Consider the following 21,088-nt stretch of genomic DNA (forward strand, 5'->3'; position numbering starts at 1 on the left):
CTGTAGATCGGGAGTTCCGGTGAAAATTGCAGTCTTTTTCGACATTTCTGGTCTAAAATTATATCTGCCCCTTTATTCGTTTTTGCACATTAATTCCTATGCGTTTCCACCACTCGAGCCACGCACAAGAAAGTGTCTACCGACCACAATACGGAAATGGAACGTCTTCCTCCCTTAACTCTATAGGTCATTTCCTTTGTTCTCATCTATTCAGCTGTTGCAGGTACCGGAACGGTTAATGACGATTGGTGGAGCGGCTTGAACGTAACCGTAAGATTTGCCCAATCAACACGTAATAATCCTCGAACCGATGTACGTATTGTGAAACGCCATTGGACAATACCGAGAGCGTCTTGGCCAATGAGAGAAAAGAGAGATTTTGGCGCCTTTCTTTGAGCACGAATTGCAGGACCGTCTCCGCTTCTGCCGCCATTATCATCTTCCTGTCAGCGGAGTCGGTCTCTGATCATGTTTCTGTCAGACTTCCGTAAGGAGTTCTATGAGATAGTTCTGAACCAGGTAAGGGGGTAGATTCTGCCCGGGTGGGGAAGCCGGGTTCCGGGCTCACCTGAGGGGAGAGGCAGGCAGCTTCCGGGCTCCGGCTCAAGTTGAGGCTTCCTCAGCTTTCCTTTCTGAGTCTGAGAGACTTGACGGGAGAGGGGAAAGAATCAGGCGCAGGAAAGGCCCGCTTTCTTTTCGCTCATTGAAGCTGAGCCACTCGGCTCGCTCAATCAGCCAAAAAAGATGGCGGATTGGACTTTGCCGCTTCGGGTTAGGGAGGGGGCGCTGCTGGCTTCTGTAACGCTCCCAGGAACTTTATTTACTTTTTATGCCCTCATTTTGGCCCAGGCTTATAATAATAAGAGTGGTTAACAAACATTCGCACATTTTTACATGTTACTGTGTTGTTGGTTTCTCACGCTCATGTTTCCCAGATCAAAGGTTTGCTCAATTTGTTAATTTCACTATTCTGTCATTGGACCTTAAATTTGTACCATTTTGCATTCTAAACCACTGCCTACCAGCTGTATGTAGCTCTGCTCACTGTACCTGATTCCTCGTCTGAAGAAGTGTGCTTAGTACAGAAAGCTTACATTCTGAATAAAACTTTGTTGGTCTTAAAGGTGCAATTTGGCTCCTGCTTTGTTCTACTGCTTCAGATCAACAGGGCTGCCCACTTGGGTTTTTCTCCTGCCCTTCCTTCAAGGTTGTGTTCATTGTTCTCTTTCCCCCTGTTTTATCATAACAAAACAAAAAGAGAGGCTGCCCCAAAGGGATTTGAACTCAGGTCTTGATCTGATACTGTATTCACTAGATCCACACATCCCCTGTAAATAGAAAGTTAGCACAGCATGGGAGAATGATACACTCCATGTCTTGGCTCTGTTTTCTGTTTACAGGAGGTTTTTTAAACTCAGGTAATTGTTCTGAAATTTATTGTATGTATTTTTTAATGCCTTGTATGCCTTCTAAGTGGGGCGTTGTTATAATATGGACACAGTAACCACAATTAATTGATATACCATTGTAGGGACAAGCCAGACACTATTAAAAGTTTTGAGGAATGGCAAACCACCCCGTAAAAAGTCTACCGCAAAAACATTGTGATGTGGCATCACCCAAGAGACGGAAACAACTGGTGCTTGCACAGGGGGACTACCTTTACCTTTTTATTAAAAGTTTAATAGCCAAAGAATGCTTTTTAAATAATCAGTTCCAATGCACTTATTATTATTTACTTCATTTATGCCCTGCTGTTCTTCCCAGTTAGCACCCAAAGTAGCTTACATGGTTCTTTCCTGCTCCATTTTATCCTTACAACTTTATGGGGGGTGTTGATCCGTATGTGACTGGCCCAAGGTCACTCAGCAAGCTTCTGTGGCAGAAAGGGGATTCAACCATAGCTCTCTCGGATTGTAGTCTGATACTAACCATTACACCATCCTGGTTCTCAATGTTATCCTCTGCCTGCTACCCTGTTTCCCTGAAAATAAGACCTAACCAAAACATAAGCCCTAGCAGGATTTCTATGCATTTGTTAAATATAAGCCCTACCCCGATAATAAGACCTAGTGATGGGTGTCGCAAAAAATTCAGGATGGAATTCCGGGTCTGGAGAGTTATGACAATGTTCCAGAAGATGACTTAACTGTATTTGAATAAATGTAGATTGTTGTATCATACTTAATAAAAAATAAGACATCCCCTGAAAATAAGCCCTAGTGTGTCTTCTTGAGAAAAACCAAATATAAGACAGTGTCTTATTTTCGGGGAAACACAGTATCTGAAGTGGTGTAGTGTGCTGTGTAAAAACAGCTGACCAGTGAATGCTGGAGTGGTGTAGTATTTACAACGTAGGACTGGGATATGAGACCCAGGTTCAAATTCCTGCTTGCCATAAAGCTCACTTGGCTGCCTTTGGGTTAGTCACTGAGCCTAATCTACCTCAAAGGGATGTTAGTCATGAAATGTTCTTTGTAGCGGCTTGCTATTACAATCTTTTTTTCCTTCTTGATGGAAAACAGCTTGATAAGGACTGTGTGACTTACACATTGTCTTCTAAAGAAATTGTAATTGAAAATGTTGATGCAATTGTTTAAGGGTTTATTGTTTTATTATCTGGATTTTACCAGCATGTGCACATTTTTATAGTTTAATTCTTCCAAGTTTTTCCATTTTCAATGTATCCAGAATTATGACAGATTCACCCTGAACTTTGGGTGACTGCCAACTGCACTACTGCATGTGCTGTTATATATACTGACCAAAAATGTTCTTCCTACAGCGTGTACTGCTCCTGGTTGCTTCAGATGTAGATGCATTATGTGCTTGTAAAATACTCCAGGTGAGACTCATATAATGTCATAGTGGTCTGCAAGAGGGAGAAAATATTAAAACTATCATGAGGACAAATGTAATTTCCTGTATACCTGAACCTTTTACTGTGTGCTTTTTTCTATAATTATGATAGGAAAGCATTTTAGTTTAAATGCATCTATTTATATAGGTTAGATAAATCATGTCAGTTGCAAAACTAGATAACAAAGGTTATTAGTGTTATATGTAAGCATTAGTTAAGGTTCACATATATGATTGCAGTCTTGGATTTCAGTACTTCCTTGGAGGCCTGCACTGATTAGTAGTAGCAATCAGATGTCCCTGTTACTAAAGCTACTTTAATTTTCCCCTCCCACTACCATAATTGCTGTGTGTTTAGTCTGGACAGAAGTGTGGATTTTCTGGACTGTTGCCTCTGTGCTAAAAAAATTCCTACCTACTGAACGCAGTTTCTAACTATATTCCGGTTCACTTGGAACCTGTGGTCAGAATAAGTAAATATTAATGAGATATCGCCCAAGACCTATGAATGTATCTGTATGGATGTTTACTGTACAGAAAGTGGGTGGGGGACCAGTTTCCTTGTGGTTCAATTGAAATGCTGGTCAATGAAAAACCAGTGTCTGTACATAAGACAGTAATAAAAAGACTGGCATCTTACAGTACTTTATAGATGCACAAGCTTTTGTGGGCTAGCCCACTTAGATGCATGAAGTGAGTCATACATCTGGCCAAGTGGATTCTAGTCCATGAAAATGTGTGGAAGAATAAAAGCCTGTTAATCTTTAAGGTGCCACAAAACTTCTGTTTGTTTTTGCAGCCACAGACTAACATGATTGCTACTCTGGAATTGTTTTAGTCAGTGACTCACTTCTGTCTTATAGTCTTTTGAGATCCTTTGCTACTGCAGAAAACATAAGATAATTGGCAAAAATAGAGATAATATTAACAATGAGTATTGTTTGCCAAACTCTAATTTTAAATTGTTTGGATTTTTATCTTTAAGTAACTCAGATTTTTAAAAAATATGTTCAGTATCTTAAGTAGCTCTGAAGGTACTGTTTAGCAAAAGCCATACATTCAGTGATGTGTTATTTACAGTGATTGCTTTTTCCCCTTCCTCTAAAATTTCATTTTTATTTCTCAAGGCTTTATTTCAGTGTGATCATGTGCAATATACTTTAGTTCCAGTGTGTGGCTGGCAAGAACTTGAAACTGCATTTCTGGAGCATAAAGATCAGGTAAAAAAGATAAAAGTAAAAAATCCCATATCCATTCTGATCTTAATACTACAAATGTAAATCCCACTAAGTTCAGTGGAACTAATGGCCAAAGGATTGCAGTTGTACATCCTGATTCTCTTCCATCCATTGTAATTAGTGGCCTTTAGTGTGCAGCTGTAAGCTTTTGTTGTGCTTTTCTAGTGTCACTTAAGATTTGATTTAATCTGAATGTAGCTTCCTGTCTGCTATGAATAAGAATAGGAATAATTTTATTTCTGTGGACCCAGGAAATCAACCTTTTTTTTTCCTTTCAGGAAATATGAACAGCTGGGGTTTGGTAATAGCTTTAAAGGAAACATAAATGTTTGTCTAAGTTAAGTCTTATTTCTCTGTCAACAGACTTTTTTTTTTCCCAATTTGCAGTTCCAATACTTTGTTCTGATAAACTGTGGGGCCAACATTGACCTGCTGGAAGTCCTTCAACCTGAAGAAGACATTGTTTTCTTTGTCTGTGACACTCACAGGCCTATTAACGTAGTAAATGTTTACAATGACACACAGGTAAATTCTATTTCCTAGGGGAATACAGAATTAGAATCTTGCCATCCTATGACAGATAATGGACAGTTTCCTGGATTAGTTGTCCTTTGGAATCATTCTCTCTCCCTCTCCCTGTGTATGTGTTCATGCCTGTCTTATGCTGATTCAGTATGAACCATGCTATGAGGTCTTCTTAAGAGTTCCTTTGCCAGGCTGCTTGCATCCTTGTAGCTCACTTTTCTTGCTTTTGCCCTGACAATTTCAGCTCTCAGAGCACAACCACATGAGTTGTTATCTTAGCCCTTTGACATGATTAAGCAAGGAGTTTCTTGGATGAGGAAGGAACTAATTTAGTTAAATGGAAATTGTGATTTGTTCCTTAGCAACTGTAATTTGGAGACAAGTAATGCAGTTTGGGAGCTTAACATGTCCTCAGCACAGTGACACCAGTGTAAACAAGCATTATTAATTGCAAATTTCCATTTGATTGTCAAGAGGTTGGAAGTTGCCTTGTTTTCATAGGTGATTTCCTTTCTATCCTACAAAGACATAATTAGGCAGTCAGTAAACACATCTAAACTAGTCCAGTGTTAGAAATCTTAAACATTTCTCCCTGTGTATGCATTTGCTGTGTGGAGCACGGTGCAAACTAGATAAAGAACAATGGCTGGCAGCCAAAGAGCAGAAAGGGGGAGGATTCTGGAAACTTTATGCAGACACTGATAAATCCACAATCCAACATGGATCTCACAGTCTATAAGCAGATACAACTTTTAGGCATAACAACATGAGAGAGACAGCATATGTAACATGGAAATATTATACAGGTGGCAAAATTTTAGAGTGTTGTATATTTTCTGTAACCTTTGTTCCATCTGCACTTCCACCAAAATTTGCTATATCATAAATAGCTGCAAAATTAAAGTAACAAAACAACTAGTTTAAAACAAATGATTTGTACATTGAATGGGTTGGATCTAGTACAAGGTCAGTTGTGAGGACCACATAAAGATCACTGTGGATTTCTCCCTTAGCAGTCCTTTTTGACCCTGGGAAAGTATGCCTAGAATCAGAGCTTTTTTGTAGAAGCTCAGCAGGAACTTGTTTGCATGTTATGCCACTCCTGATATAAAGCCAGCTGGAACTGTGTTCCTGCTCAAAAAAAGCCTAGGATCATGGAATCCATATGGACTAATAGTCACATGGGTTGGGAAGCTGCAGTGAGGAAAGGGAGAAATCTATCAGTAGAGCTCTGCTCAGGCAAGAGGTAGGAAGAAACAATTTTGCCCTGCTTTATGTTTTGTTATCAAATTACTTTTTTTGTTTGGGTTATTATTGTATTACACAGACTTAATGAAGGTTTGTTTTTGTTTTGCTAGATTAAACTCCTGGTTAAGCAAGATGATGACCTTGAAATTCCTGCCTATGATGACATCTTCAGAGATGATGATGAGGATTCTGGGAATGAAAGTGATGGATCAGAGCCTTCAGGAAAACGTCAGCGATTTGAAGAGGTTGGTTGTGTGAATCTTAACAGAGTTGAAATAACACATACCGAATATTAAAGGAAATAAGCAGTGAAAGATGAACCAAATGAGAATGTTTTGTTAGCATTTCAGATTATAAAAAGATTTATAGTCTGTTTTTCTCTTCCAAGTGGCTCACAAAAAGAGATTTACAGTTTCAGTTATAACAATAAAATCTATAGAACAAAGGACATGCAAAGACAAGGGAACTGTTGATCCTGTTAAGCAGTTTCAGTTGATTTCCTTAAGACAACAGCCAGAACCCTGCTAAACAAACTCAAGAAGGCTGTTACCAGAAATGCTGGGGGGGCTCTTTTTTATGGGACAATTAGCAGACCTAGACAGAGCTTTTTAGGAGCAAGAGTCTACCAAATGTATACCAGTACTAATTCGAAAGATAAATTTTGACCAAACTATTTGAAGTTAAGAAAAGAATTTTATTAAAAATAATATAATAAAAACACAAACACAATTTAACACGCACTTAAAAGAACAGAAGAATAGTAGTTATCATAGGGGATGATATTGGTGATGGTAGGAGATCAGATTTACCTGTTCTGGAGAGCTGAAGTCCATGGAGAAGAGCAGCAGAGTGACCAGCACTCTACTGTGGAAGGTACCCAAACAGTTGGGGGTACAAGTCTGAAGGTGCCAAGACTAAACACACTGAGCATGTCCAGAGTGCCTCCTTAAATAGGCACTTAAATAGGCAAAAATTTCTCCTGAGGTGTAGGTAGTGGTCAGGATGTTCTTGTAGCTCAATTTGTACAAAGATGAGCAGATGGGTGCTGCTGAGACAGACAAAAGGTCTCAGCCAGGGTGATTGGTTTGGGTGTGACTGCTAGGTGCTGATAGCCTGTTTCCAGAAAGGTGACAGGAGAAGAATTGAAGCTAGATAGGGTGATTAGATTATTTGAAGGGGAACAAGAGAGTAATATTTGAAGTGAAGCAGAACTGGGAGTTGGAGACAGGATATTGGCAGGAAATATTGATATAGATACACCCGGAGGTTTTATTGACAGAAGACAAGGTTTGATAAGGACAGAAATTTTAGTTAAAAGACTTTTTTTTAGTCTATGCATTTCCTGCAGGCTATGATTAGTTTAGCTAGGTGCTTGCTTTCTCTGGAGCCTGGGGGCCACACCTTAGCCAGAGACAAAGGAAAGGCATACTTATCTGCCTTGCTAAAGGCTTGTATGTGCTGAGTCTTGAAGCCGCAGTGTGTCTGAGAGCTGGACCAGCTTGACCAAAGTGCTGCCAGACTCCATTTTGTGTGCCAAGCCTGGCACAGTTTCCAGAGTGTTCAAATATCATCATTGCCTAATGTTATCGAGGGTTGCTCATGCTACAGTGCAGCCTGGCTATGCGCTCCACAAAGCATGTGTATGAAGAAGGCATAGGGATGGTAACAAGGCCAATCCATAGAGTAAGGACCACTGTAAAAGCCCACCATTGAGCAGTAACTGTACACGTACAACAAAGGGATGGAGAGGAGACATTGATAATAGTATAATTGAAGTTGCTGCACAGGTTCATACATGGTGATAATTGTTTAAGCTGCTGTGCTTCCCTGATACTGCCTTGTCATGAAAATGCTACTGATTATGACAGCCCCTGACAGGAATCCTTCAGCAGTTGATAGATGCCAGTAAGTTGTTTTGATACAAGAAGGATTATCTTGAGCTCAGCTTATTCAACCATTTCAGATCTAGAATAGTCCTCATGTTCCCATTTGAAACAACAACAACAAAATCCTGAAGAAACCTCAAAGCATCCCTAGTACTATGGGACAATTACTTTTACCCTTACATGCAACAGATGCTGAATTGTGTGATGATAGGTGGTGATTCAGGAAATTCATGGACCTGAGAAAGGCAATTTGTTTAATTGGCATCTGACAAACCTCAAGCACACCTGTTTCTTTCATCTGCACACTTTGTGCCATTCTGCATATTTTAATAGAAAAATATCCTTTTAAAGAACATGTATTCTCAGCACAACTTGAGTCAAGGTGAGCCTTGCTTCATGGCTAGCAACAGGATGCAAAACAGAGTTACTCTGTATTATAATGTGTATGTGTGTCTGTTATGTAAATAAAACCTTAATCTCTGTACAGGAAATAGTGGAACGGACAATGAAACGTCGGCAAAGAAGAGAATGGGAGGCACGCAGGTATGCTTTCACAGTTTCTGTTAGCATTTCATTTTTTGCTTCTAGTGATTGTAAGGAAGCCATGTAATTAAATGCTCTAAATATCAATGTGGTTAGTGCATCATCAAGAAAATCAAAGGTAAAAACCATACGCCATTTTTACAAGTGTTGTCATTGTTTTATTCCAAAAATTACAAGAAAACAAGACCAAAACCGTAACTTGAAAGCAGTTAAAGTAGTAACAAAAAGAAAGATAAATTGAACCATTACAGTTAAAACAGCATTTTAAAATACAGAATTGTTATCTTGAGACAACAGAATGATTATCTTGTGGAAAGATTTGTGCTCAACAGGTACGTGGTGTTATTTAACCATCTGTCAGAGGCTCAAATTTAACTCCAGTAGGCCGTGTAATTATTCTGAAAGCAGAGTATTGTTAATCAAGATTGTTAAAATACTCAGATATGCAAGTGCCATGTTAAAACATTTCACTCTTCAGATACAATTTTCATCTGTATTTTCTTGGCTGCCAAAGCAAACAATGACACTGTATGAAAAGAGTGGATATGGAAGTGTAATTCCTGCCTGTAAAACATTTATTGTGTGCTAGTTATTTCAGTCAACAAAAAGAAAGCCCCCTGTGGTATTCACAGTACATCCACTGAAATGAAGTAGGAAGCCTGTTGCATATGTAAGAATATATGAAGATGTCTTGTATAGAATCAGATTGCTAGTCAGTATTTTCTGTCCAAACTGGCAGCAACTCATCTGGGTCTTGGGCAGAGAAAAGGTCCTTTCCCAACACTGGCTTGTTGAGATCCTTGAACTGGGCTGTGAGGACTGAATCTATGTCCTTCTACGTGCAAAATGCAAGTCTTCGATATAGAAAGTTCTGTATTGGATGACCTTTTTGATATAATACATGTGGAAGAGCAATGGTTCTTCTTTTCCTTCAGGCAGGAAATTCTTTTTGATTATGAGCAATACGAATATCATGGGACTTCTGTAAGTATAAATATTAATATTGCTTAAACTGAAGACTACCACATAGCTTAAAGAACTTGATGTTGTTGATCTTGCAGTAGGACCCTTTGCATTTGTGTAAAGTAGGTGTGAGATGCACACACACGCATACACAGAGCTGACCGTACTGTGTATAACTGTATAAACTAATTCTGTAGTCTTAGAACTTTGAAATGCTGCACATTTGGAAAGACAGCTGTGCTTTTCTTTGGCTGCCTCCTTTTTTGTCTTAAGTTCTAGTGGTTGAAAGTGTAGAAGGTGTGGTCCACAGTCTCTAAGTGCTGGCACTAACCTATGAAGCCCCACCAAGATATTGATTAACTATTTGTGCCCATGTGAATTTGCCATTAAAATCACTATTAAATTCTTTTGCTAAGCAATGGTCTTGAGTGCACCTTGAGAAACCTCAAGGAACAGCTAGTTGAAAGAATACATTTAAAAAAGGTGCTTTGTGGAGAAGTAAGACTAGCATTTCATGTAAGTTTCTATGCAAACAAGAATTTTTTTATTAGAATTGGGGAGAAAAGCAGGCCATGCAAGGTGCTGAATAGATAGTCTTCCTTTCCCTACCCATTACTGATCCATTATCTGTTTCTTCTTGCGAACTAACATCTGGGTGTCTTTACTTTTCTAGTCTGCCATGATGATGTTTGACTTGGCATGGATAATGTCCAAAGACTTGAATGATATGTTGTGGTATGTAGTCTAATTTTTTTTTTTGGGGGGGGGGCATTGTGATAATCATGTTGCTGTCTTGATTTCAAAGGCATCTTAATGCTCTTTTGGTAAAGCAAAAATGATATAAAATGTTGGTAGATAGAAATACACTTTAAGGGCTTCTGATTACCCTCCCCTGTCCCAAGGTCCTATGCTTGCCCTGAAACTTGACTTTTTAATATGTGATTATATCCTCTAGTTATCTGAGAGCCAATTTCGTGTAGTGGTTAAGTGTGCAGACTCTTATCTGGGAGAACCGGGTTTGATTCCCCACTCCTCCACTTACAGCTGCTGGAATGGCCTTGGGTTAGCCATAGATATCGCAGGAGTTGTCCTTGAAAGGGCAGCTGCTGTGAGAGTCCTCTCAGCTCCACCCGCCTCACAGATTATCTGTTGTGGGGGGAGAAGATACAGGAGATTGTAAACCGCTCTGAGTCTCTGATTCAGAGAGACGGGTGGGATATAAATGTAGTCTTCTGTACAAGGCTTCAAAATCTAGGACATTGAAAGCCAATGCCAGGTATAAAAAAACCGTCCTCCATACTCAAACTGTAAATATTGTTTAAAGGAGAAATAAATAAGTTCTGGATGAAGCTATACCCAGTTTTATGTAACTGAAAGTGCATTCTTTACATAATATAAATTTTATGGGGAATCTTAAGTATTTGTACAGATTAATTAACCAGGGATGGGGAACCTCCATCCCGAGAGCCATATATGGCCCTCAAGGTCACTTGGTGTGGCCCTCGGGGATTGCTGGGCCAAACCAAGCCATGTGGTAGTGGATCATGGGGCCCAGCTGCGCTGTGCAGCAGCCTCCCCAGGGCCAGGCAGAGATCACAGGACCCAGATGTACTGTGTGGCAGCCTCCCTGGGGCCTGACTGGCCGGCCAGAATTGCTACAGGGCCTGGAAGAGTTACTGTCACAGTTCAGTTTGCACTTGATTATCCCAGATGGTGTGACCTGATATGCTACTGAGTTCCTGCTGGGCTTTTTCTACAAAAAAGTCCTGGACCTATGCATTTGCCTAGGGTGATGAGCCCGGTGTGTGTGTGCACACGCACCAGATTAGGCTCTCCCCACATGACTTCAAATAGAAAAATAATTATTTGCATTAATTTTGCTGGCCTGAATCATTTTCCCTCTGCGGAGCACTGTTTTTTAAGTTGATAATTTTTTATGGCCCGCAAATGATGTTATAAATATCCATATGGCCCATGGCAGAAAAAAGGTTCCCCACCCCTGAATTAGACGATGGGTGAATACATCAAAATTCTTTATTTCTTTTAGGTGGGCTATTGTCGGGCTAACAGATCAGTGGGTTCATGACAAAATCACTCAGTAAGTGAGCAGCTTTTTTTTCTTTTATAACAAAATGATTGATTATAGTAAACACCAAATGACTTTTGTGCAAGTCACACATCTTCGTTGTGCATGCTCCCTATAGAACTTGGAGTGAACACAGTATTTATTCTGCTTAAACTATTTTATCCCATCTTTCCATCCATAGAGGGAACCTTTATTATTGATTTTATTACCAATAAAAGTAATAAACGTTAAGAAAAATAAATCTATTTAAATGCAACAGCAAACCCAAAAACAATTAAGGGAATCTGTTCTGTGGTAGTATTCTATTCTCAGTGAAATTTGCCTGGCACCCACTTCTAACATCTTATAAGTACCCAGGAAAAGTCAGTCCTGTTTTTTTGTGTGTCTGTTCTGTTTTAGTTATTGCCAAACTGGAGAGCCAGTTTGGTGTAGTGGTTAAGTGTGCGGACTCTTATCTGGGAGAACCGGGTTTGATTCCCCACTCCTCCACTTGCACCTGCTAGAATGGCCTTGGGTCAGCCATAGCTCTGGCAGAGGTTGTCCTTGAAAGGGCAGCTGCTGTGAGAGCCCTCTCCAGCCCCACCCACCTCACAGGGTGTCTGTTGTGGGGGAGGAAGGTAAAGGAGATTGTGAGCCGCTCTGAGACTCTTCGGAGTCAAGGGCGGGATATAAATCCAGTATCATCTTCTTCTTATGTTTTATTTATTAAGAGCCCCATGGCGCAGAGTGTTAAAGCTGCAGTACTGCAGTCCTAAGCTCTGCTCACGACCTGAGTTCGATCCCCGGCGGAAGCTGGGTTTTCAGGTAGCCGGCTCAAGGTTGACTCAGGCTTCCATCCTTCTGAGGTTGGTAAAATGAGTACCCAGCTTGCTGGGGGGGAAAGTGTAGATGACTGGGGAAGGCAATGGCAAACCACCCCATAAAAAGTCTGCTGTGAAAACATTGTGAAAGCAACGTCACCCCAGAGTTGGAAACGACTGGTGCTTGCACAGGGGACCTTTCCTTTCCTATGTTTTAGTGCTGGATCAGTTTTGTTTTATGATTATAATGTTTGGGGTTTATTTACTTGGCAACTGTTTGTTATGACTATCTCACTAGGATGTTGGTCTGAAAAATATGCCTAGATTTTTATGTCTGCCTTTGTGTATAACTTGTGTATTTTCTTAGATTGTTTTGTGACTATTGCAGCTTTAAAAATTTTAGTTTAAATCAGTATTTGTAAATTGCCTTCAGTGGCTAGGAAAGGTGCTATATAAACTTTAATTATAAAAGTGTTGTCATTATTAGGCACCTTGAGGATCTGAAGACTTTGCTTTGAATCCCCACTCTACCATGGAAACTCATGAGCGACCTCTGGCCAGTCACACATTCTCAGTCTAGCCTCACAAAGGGCCAGAGTAAAATGGGAGAAATTATATTATAAGCTGCTTAAGTTCTCCTTAGGAGAAAAGCAGGATATAAATATCTGAATAATAAAGGCAAGCTAAAAATCTAAATAAAACAGTGAGTCAATGAAAGACAGAACAGCTGAAACCATAAGGGAAGCAGAAATAATCAATTGCCAGTCTCCAAAAGAATGACTTGGCCTGACATTTATATCTGAGTCAAGATGGGACCTGGGAAGAGAGTTCCAAAGGCTGAGTACCACCAATCCAATAGTTACTATGAATCTGCATGTTGCTGGCAGAAAATTGTATTAATCACTTCATGATACTGCTGAAGACACTTTACAGCAGGTATTTTTCTGATGACCCAATTTCTGACAGTTTTTTTCGCATTGCATATACCATAAAAAGAGCATTTTTAGTAGGTAATATATGACTCCTGGAAAAGAAAATCAAAGTCACATTTATTTCCTTTGTCATAAGAATGAAGTATGTAACAGACATTGGAGCCCTGCAGCGTCACGTATCCCGGCATAACCATCGTAATGGAGATGAAGAGAACTCCCTTTCAATCGACTGTATGAGAATAGCATTTGAATATGAGTATCCTTTTAAATAATCATGACAAATAAGGAAGTTTTAAAGGAATCACTTGTGATAGTTAATGTGATATTGCCTGTGTTGTCAGTGCAGTCCAGGGTGTTGCAACTAGATCTGGGAAAGGGGAAGTTCTAATCTTGGTTCTACACCTAAACTCATTGAGTGTCTTGTTTACAATAGACCTGGTTCACACACAGGAGACTGAAGTGGGAATGAGCTGGTAGAATGGACTATGTCACTGTGGATTGCAGGCAGAAGGATATTTTTGGGATGTTTCTCTATATTAAACTCTCTAAATAGCAAAAAAAAATGCTACAGCAAGCAGAGACAGGGAGCATAACTTTTTACTCTGTATTCTTGCTGCTTGGGGGGGAAACAGTGGGAGGGCTTCTGGAGTTCTGACCCTGCTGATGGACCTCCTGATAGCACCTGGGTTTTGGCCACTGTGTGACACACAGCATTGGACTGAATGGACCATTGGCCTGATCCAACATGGCTTCTCTTATATTATTTGCATGAAGTGGGTTTTTTTTAAAAATAGGTAAGATAAAATCTGGGATCTCTCACCTTCAGTCTAAAGTGATGAAGTCCATTCTGCCACCTCTGTGCCTTGCCGCTTTTTTACCACGTCATTCTTTACCATGTGTGCACCAAGCTTCAGTCTCTCTCATACTTGGGGTAGAATGGCCATTCAGCTTACAGAGGAAGTTTCCACTGCTATAGAGGGCTACTGGCAGCCGGGAGCAAGCAAGCTTTAACAGTGCTGACAGGACCACTCAGAGCATTGTTGGCCAGGGTTGAGCTGTAGCACAACATGAGCCACTCAGCTAGCTTGAGTTTACATCTACTGTACATGCAGAAATTATAATCTAATGCTGTAGATCATCTTCCACAAAAATCTTGCATTAAACTCATTTCACTCATTCTGAAAGAGGATATTTCATAAGATTGTGTGTTTGTGTGTTTTCTGCAAAACTCCCAATTTTTCAGTTTTGGGGAACTTGAATAAAATCCTTAGAGGGTGGGAGGGGACAACTCCCTCCCCCAGAGCCTTCAAATCTGTAGCTAGTTTGTATCTACCTTCCAACAGATCTGTAAAAGTAAAGAACAGGCACACTATAACTTATTTACCATTTGGGTATGTTTTAGTGTAATCTTGGGATATACAGTATGTCAAAAGTCTGTCTATAATTTCATTTTCATTTTAGCTTAACCAAGATTATGTTCATGGCGGTGATATAGACGTGATAGTTGGGAGAGATAGTTATTTTAAATCCAAATATAATTTACTTTTTATACAGAAGATACTCAAATTGTTGTTCCTAATTCCTATTGATGGTTGTAGCTTGTGTCTTGCACTCTATCAACACTGGTCTCTATATGAAAGCCTCTGTAACACTTGTTACACTTCTGCTAGCCTCAAGTTGTGGTCAGTGCAAGGCCAGAAGAAACTACAAGAATTTTTCGCTGATATGGGGTAAGTTAGAAGTTCAAAACAAACTCTTTCACCTGGAATGTTTGGGAAAATCTGTTTCATTAACAGAATGCAGCCATTACAAACAGGCAATCATAACTGGAATTAAACATGGAGATAATTTTTTTCATTTGTTTATACATAAGTTTGAATTACAATATGTACTTTATAATGTTAGCTCCATATGATTTATAATGCGTTGCCAAGTTGTACAAGATAAGTCTCTCTCTCTCTCTTTTCAGGAACATGTAGATAACTATGATGATAATGATCTATGTGCCAGAAACTGGGGAGGAAAGATAACTTTTCTGATAAGATTATCTCTCTTTTAAATAGTTTACCTTTGAAGCAAGTAAAACAGAAATTTCATTCTATGGACATTTCCTTGAAAGAGAACCTACGGGAGATGATTGAAGAATCTGCAAATAAGTTTGGGTAAAACACACTTTTTAACTTTTGTTAAAAAAAATTTCACTACTGGTAAAGCAGAAGCTCTCCCTCAGTGATAGTGCTGAATTTGCTTGTGCTCTTGAATTTCAAATTTGAATAACCTTACCATTTGTATTATATCTTTGTTATGTCTTTCTTCCAAACAAATGAGGCCAGTGTACTTTTTCTCTGCCCCACCATCTATTTTGTGAAGATAATATAGATCCTGATGTACAGGATCATTCTCAGTGATGCCAAAATATGTGTGAACCATTTGGTACCTTAAGAAAAATATTTGAAGGTCTTTCCAATTGCTTAATTTGATTTTGCAGAATGAAGGATTTAAGAGTACAAACTTTCAGCATCCATTTTGGTTTTAAAAATAAATTCTTGGCCAGCGATGTAGTGTACGCAGCTGCTTCTTTAATGGAAAATATGGAAAAGGATGAAAGCGGAACTGATAATTTTATCAAGGCTTTGGATAGTCTTTCCAGGTAATATGTGCTTGCTTTTTTTAGCCACTATTTTCTTGTAGCTTACTTAAAGGCACTTAAGTAAACTCACCTGCATGCTTGTGATTGTGTGTCATCGGTAACCAAAGTTAGTTTTTATGTTGAATTCTCCACATAAGGGAGGGAGGAGGAACAAAATATGTGTGTGCTGTACGTGAAAGGCTTGTGTAAGTATAATCCAAGCAAGGTGACAGATAGGATAGGTTTCGTTTGTTAGCTTTCCTTTTCAGTTGACAGCTTTCTTTCTTTTTCACGGTATCTGAAGAAGTGGGCATGCATATGAAAGCTTATATCCAGAGTTAAACTTGTTGATCTTAAAGGTTTTGTTCTCCTTCTTTTAGAAGTAACCTGGACAAGCTGCGTCAAGGGCTGGAGCTAGCAAAAAAGCAGCTGTGTTCCATTCAGAGGACTATAGCCAGCTGCATCTGCACCAATCTCGTAATTTCACAGGGACCATTCCTTTACTGCTACCTCATGGAGGTACATTTTGCTTCTGCTTCCTTAATTCTAAAAGTCTTGCTTCTGCATTCCAAACCAAGTTTTAAAAGTTTTATTTTCACAGATCTAATTAATACTGTAGCAAGTCATTGATTTGGGGGGAAACTTTGGAAGCCACACTATCTGTCTCTATTTTTTTTTAAAAACTAAAATTTTGGGGAGGGACGGTGGCTCAATGGTAGAGCATCTGCTTGGGAAGCAGAAGGTCCCAGGTTCAATCCCTGGCATCTCTAAAAAAGGGTCCAGGCAAATAGGTGTGAAAAACCTCAGCTTGAGACCCTGGAGAGCTGCTGCCAGTCTGAGAAGACAATACTGACTTTGATGGACCAAAGGTCTGATTCAGTATAAGGCAGCTTCATATGTTCATATATTGCATGAACAGTATTTCTGAGCGAAATTAGTAAGGCTACTAGTCATTCAGAATACTTGTACCCAGGAAGCTGTGTGTCAGATTTCTCTCCCATAATAGAGTCTTCTGAACTTTTATTTGCCTTAACTGCAACTTTGTGTTTTAACAATTTATTCCTTAACTGCAACTTTGCATGCTGCTGGACATGACCATTTTGAAACTCCGCAAGAATTATCTGGTAGAGGTTGGGTGGGCAAGCATGACTTATCACTTGTGCACATCTAGAGAGGCTGTCTGCTCTGCAGCTTTTCTAAGGACATTGCTGCTTCTTTTTCTTTTCTTGTGTAAATAATTTTGTTTTCCAGGGAACGCCAGATGTAAAATTGTTCTCCAGACCAGTATCCTTGTGCCTGCTTAGTAAATACTTGCTCAAGTCCTTTATTTGTTCTGTAAGTAACTTAATCTTCTTCTAGATATGGGTAGCCATACTAGAAGTTCCCTTTACCTTGGATAACATGTTTTTTTCCTCATTAAGAAACATACTAGCTCAAAGATTGACTGTTAATGAGTAGCAGCAGTTTTGGAAGAATGATGAAAAGGAATGACTTTATTTCTGAAGACCTATGTATTGGTTGAATATGAACAAGCCTTGTGTACATCCATGTGCCCTTCTGTCCTTGTGTGTTCCAGTTCAATTAATTGTGCTCAAATGCAAATTGTACTATACCATTACTATCAATTCCTGCAAACTGTTGCTTGCCTTCTGAAGCAGGGTTACAAGTCATACTAGCATACAGTAATTATAGTTTACACTAAGGAGAAAGTAACTAATTGAATTAGAGTGTAAGGAGAGGAAGGAGTGTGCAGGCACAAGGCTTGTTCACACAGTGCCAAAACATGATTTGGTGTTTCATGTGACCCAAGCTTATGTGTTTGGAGAACAGCGTCTCTTCTTTAGTCCTTACAAATCTACAAAAGAAATAAAAATGTTCTAGGCAACCAAAAGCAGTCCTGCTGTGCTTTGTGGGCTCTCTGGTATTCATTTCATCCTCTTTAGCAAAAGGGTTTCTGTTTGGTTTTTAATTTTTTAATTACTGTTGTGCAATACAGAACTTCTTTTAAAGATGGCTGGAATAAAATGTATTAAAAGTAAATTATTTTTAGTGTAAAAAAAGGACATAAAGCTTAGCATGTATTAAATTAATGGAAGATTGCAGTCTGGTTTCTTAAGTGTTCAAATAAATGTCATGGAACAGGTTTGTGCTTTAATCTTTTTTAGATTTTAACCTCCAAAGCCTCTCTATCAAAAGCAGAAATCATGTTTGCTTTTTCTTTAAATTTAGGTTTTCTTTTTTAATCTTTGGGCTTTGTATAACTAAATTGCTTTCTGGCTTCCAGACGAGAAACAAGCGCTGCAAACTGTTGCCAATGGTTATGGCTGCACCGATGGATGTTGAGCAAGGGACAGTGATCATGGTGGGGATTCCACCTCAAACAGAAAGCTCTGACAAAAAGAAGTAAGGACATTTCTAGTGTGGCTTTTTATAACACAAAAGATGTACTGTAAATTCTGCCTGTTTTCAAATACAAACAATACCATTCTTCAGATGCCCGGTATGGTAATTTTCTTTAAATCCTATATTTTATAGAATATGCAAACTATGCCCATTTATGTGTGCACATTGAGAGTACACAATGTGGTTCAGTCTGAACAGTGTTTGACTTAGACAAGAACAATCTGAATTCATATCTGCCCTTAGCTTATGAAGTTTGATGGATGGTGACCTTGAACTAGAGTCTGCCTTTGCCTCTTTTTCTGCCTGGCCTGTCTTCTAGGATTATTGAGAACAAAATTAAGTAGGAATTGTGTTCTTCAGTAGAAGGTCTGCCTTAATGAAGTCACACCACTTGTCCATCTAGCTCAGTGTTGTCCTCCCACCCCCCGACTTGCAGGAGTTTCCTTGTATTTGGTATCTGAGATTCTTTGAGTAAAGATATTAGGAACTGAACCTTTGTGTTCTGCTGCATGCAGAACAAATGCTGTGCCGCTGAGCCGTACCTCTCCCCATTAAAAATAAATAATAAATGATGTTCTGCTTAGTTTCCATGAGTTGCAAAGCTAAACTCTAATTTGTGTTTATGGTGTTCACAAGAAATGAAGAAGGGGAGAATACATATGTGCTCTTAGAAGGAAATGCTAAAGCTTTTCAATCTCTCTTTCCCCCAACACGTAGCTTTTTTGGAAGAGCATTTGAAAAAGCTGCTGAGAATACCAGTTCCAGGACTCTACATAACCATTTTGATATGTCTAGTAAGTAAACATGCTTTTCCTGCACTTGCCATATGGAGCTATGTCAGCTTCTCTGTACACATCTTAGTAGTCTAGCCTTCTTTTTAAGTGTGTATTATTAGACAGTGATTCCCAGCTTTAGTACCTCACTGGAACATACCTGTAAGCAAGCTCCTGTGGGGTTCTGTTATATCGCCATCATTGCTTTGGGTTCTGTGAACAGAGTAAGTTTGCAAAACAGATCTTTTCTCTTCCACTGCCCAAGGGATTCCCAGAGTTGGAGAGCACCTGGCAATAGCATGAAATGGCTGCAACAAGAAGGGAGCATGGGAAGAGATGAACTCTCATTCTTATCTTTGCATAACATTTTGCTGTGTTTATGGAAGAGCTTAGATAGGGATGGGGGGAGTGTATGGTGAGTTCTTTCTTCTAGCTGTAGTCCTTTCCCCCTGCTACATTCCAGTGTTCCTCAGCTCTTGAGAGAGACTGGGGTGGAGCAGAAGGCTGAAGCAGAAGGAGCAAATAAGGTGTTTAAGCCACTGAGACTTGCATAAGTAACAGGAGCTGACTGCACTCTCCACCCTGCAGCAATAGCAAAGAGGTGCCATTTAATGTATTCTTCTGTTGAAAAATTTATTCTTTCATTGCAGTTAGGGGTGATGTAGCAAGTTCTGGGCTGGATATATCCAAAAGCATCTAAAGTTTATAGCAATATTTTAAAAGTTGTTCCTGTAATGCTGAAAGTGCCCTGCTATATTGTATGTCTTATCCTCCAATACCCTGTAACTCATAACAAACTTTCTTTTACATCTTTAGTAATAGAACTGAAAATGGAAGATCGCAGTAAATTTCTGGATGCACTTGTTTCCCTTTTGTCCTAATGGTAAAGTGGAGCTGAAGGACAGTTTTAAACATTTTATTTATAAGTGATTCTACAACATGTGATGGTGGCTGTTGATCCCGTTTTATTGATTTTTTTTTGTTCTTTGTAAATTCTTGATGCCCTGCATGTTTCTCTTGTATATATGAAAATATGTAAATATAATGTTGTTTTGTCTACCATGCTCTTGTATAGGCTTCATATAAACTTATTTTAATGCATGTCTAGATGTAGCTAAAGCAAACTTTTACCATATTTTAATCAAATAAATTTTTTATTTCACATCTTGGTTGATGTAAGATTACTGTGCTATCTGATACATGGACATCAGTTTTGTCCTCCCATTCACCTGCTCCTCCATTTTTTAACCCTGGAATGATGGTATGCAATGGTATCTCCAGTTTAAAGGGTCAGGAAGTAAATGATATTAAGGGCATCTGCTTGAGACCCCAGAGAGCCACTGAAAAGCTGAGAACTGAATGTTGTCCTTGAGAGTCCAATGGTCATATACTGGAACCTCATGTGTTTACACTTTGAATGCCTGAGGGCCTTGGTGCAGTCCTTAGAATCTCCAGTTAAAGTATTATAGTTGGGAATAAGCTCTTTGTGAGACATTGAAGGGCTGCTATTGAATAGACTGTACAGGGCGTGAAAGGCCTGAAAACAAAGCATCTTCTTATGTATTTTGTTTTTCCGGGCCTGGCTCTAAGATCAAACCCTTAATATACCTTTTAAACCCCAGCTCCAAATTCAGCCACTTTTTAAAATTATTATTATTTGATGTATCATCCTATCCCAGCTAACACCAGGCTCTGGGTAATTACATCATGCCATATAAAACAATTAAAATCAATAAAACAATTTAAAGTGGAACCATGTACAACCCCTCCCCCGAGGCGCCCTACTAATTTTGTTTAATTCTGGACTAGTGGGCTCTGTGACAATGAGGGGAGACTTGGGAATGGAGGACGAGGTGCCAGCCAGGCAACTGTCTGTCCTCATTCAAAAGCCTGGTGGAACATCTGCCTTACAGGCCCTGGTGTCATTTGGCAGAGTTCCACCAGGCTGGGGCCAGGACCAAAAAAGCCCTGGCCCTCGTTGAGGACAACAAGACCTCTGGCTGAAAATCTTGCCTATCCCTGCTGCTTAAGGCATCCAAATGTCTTTATAACTAGTCCGTACAATAGCAATGAATATTCCCTTGTGTCAGTGGAACAGCCATTAACCCAGCAAATCATAACTTTTAAAAGTGTTGCTTGTGGCCAGGAAAGGTACTTGAACAATTGAGCCCTCTAGTGGAAGTCTAAGAACTAAAACTTGGCC

At 39.5% G+C, this 21,088-nt stretch overlaps 1 protein-coding gene across 1 annotated transcript; it reads left to right on the forward strand.

Moving 5' to 3' along the window:
• Positions 1 to 214: 214 nt before the first annotated feature.
• On the forward strand, positions 215 to 20,047 carry CDC45 (cell division cycle 45). Its single transcript, XM_060249543.1, has 18 exons — positions 215 to 519; positions 2,786 to 2,845; positions 3,987 to 4,079; positions 4,485 to 4,622; positions 5,981 to 6,115; positions 8,244 to 8,299; positions 9,235 to 9,283; positions 9,936 to 9,997; positions 11,310 to 11,360; positions 13,217 to 13,336; positions 14,679 to 14,810; positions 15,144 to 15,242; positions 15,569 to 15,730; positions 16,090 to 16,228; positions 16,961 to 17,044; positions 17,994 to 18,112; positions 18,830 to 18,906; positions 19,702 to 20,047. The coding sequence occupies exons 1-18, from the start codon at positions 469 to 471 to the stop codon at positions 19,764 to 19,766; spliced, it is 1,692 nt and encodes a 563-aa protein (XP_060105526.1). The 5' UTR covers positions 215 to 468; the 3' UTR covers positions 19,767 to 20,047.
• Positions 20,048 to 21,088: the final 1,041 nt, after the last annotated feature.

The sequence above is a fragment of the Heteronotia binoei genome, chromosome 11 (genome assembly GCF_032191835.1).
Source record: "Heteronotia binoei isolate CCM8104 ecotype False Entrance Well chromosome 11, APGP_CSIRO_Hbin_v1, whole genome shotgun sequence".
Taxonomy (NCBI): domain Eukaryota; kingdom Metazoa; phylum Chordata; class Lepidosauria; order Squamata; family Gekkonidae; genus Heteronotia; species Heteronotia binoei.

Bases quoted from the DNA above. Each gene is read 5' to 3' on its own strand.
- CDC45 (XM_060249543.1), top strand. From the start codon at position 469: ATGTTTCTGTCAGACTTCCGTAAGGAGTTCTATGAGATAGTTCTGAAC. The intron at 8,300-9,234 runs GTATGCTTTCAC...CTTTTCCTTCAG, and splicing joins AGAGAATGGGAGGCACGCAG to GCAGGAAATTCTTTTTGATT. The intron at 9,998-11,309 runs GTATGTAGTCTA...TATTTCTTTTAG, and splicing joins GACTTGAATGATATGTTGTG to GTGGGCTATTGTCGGGCTAA.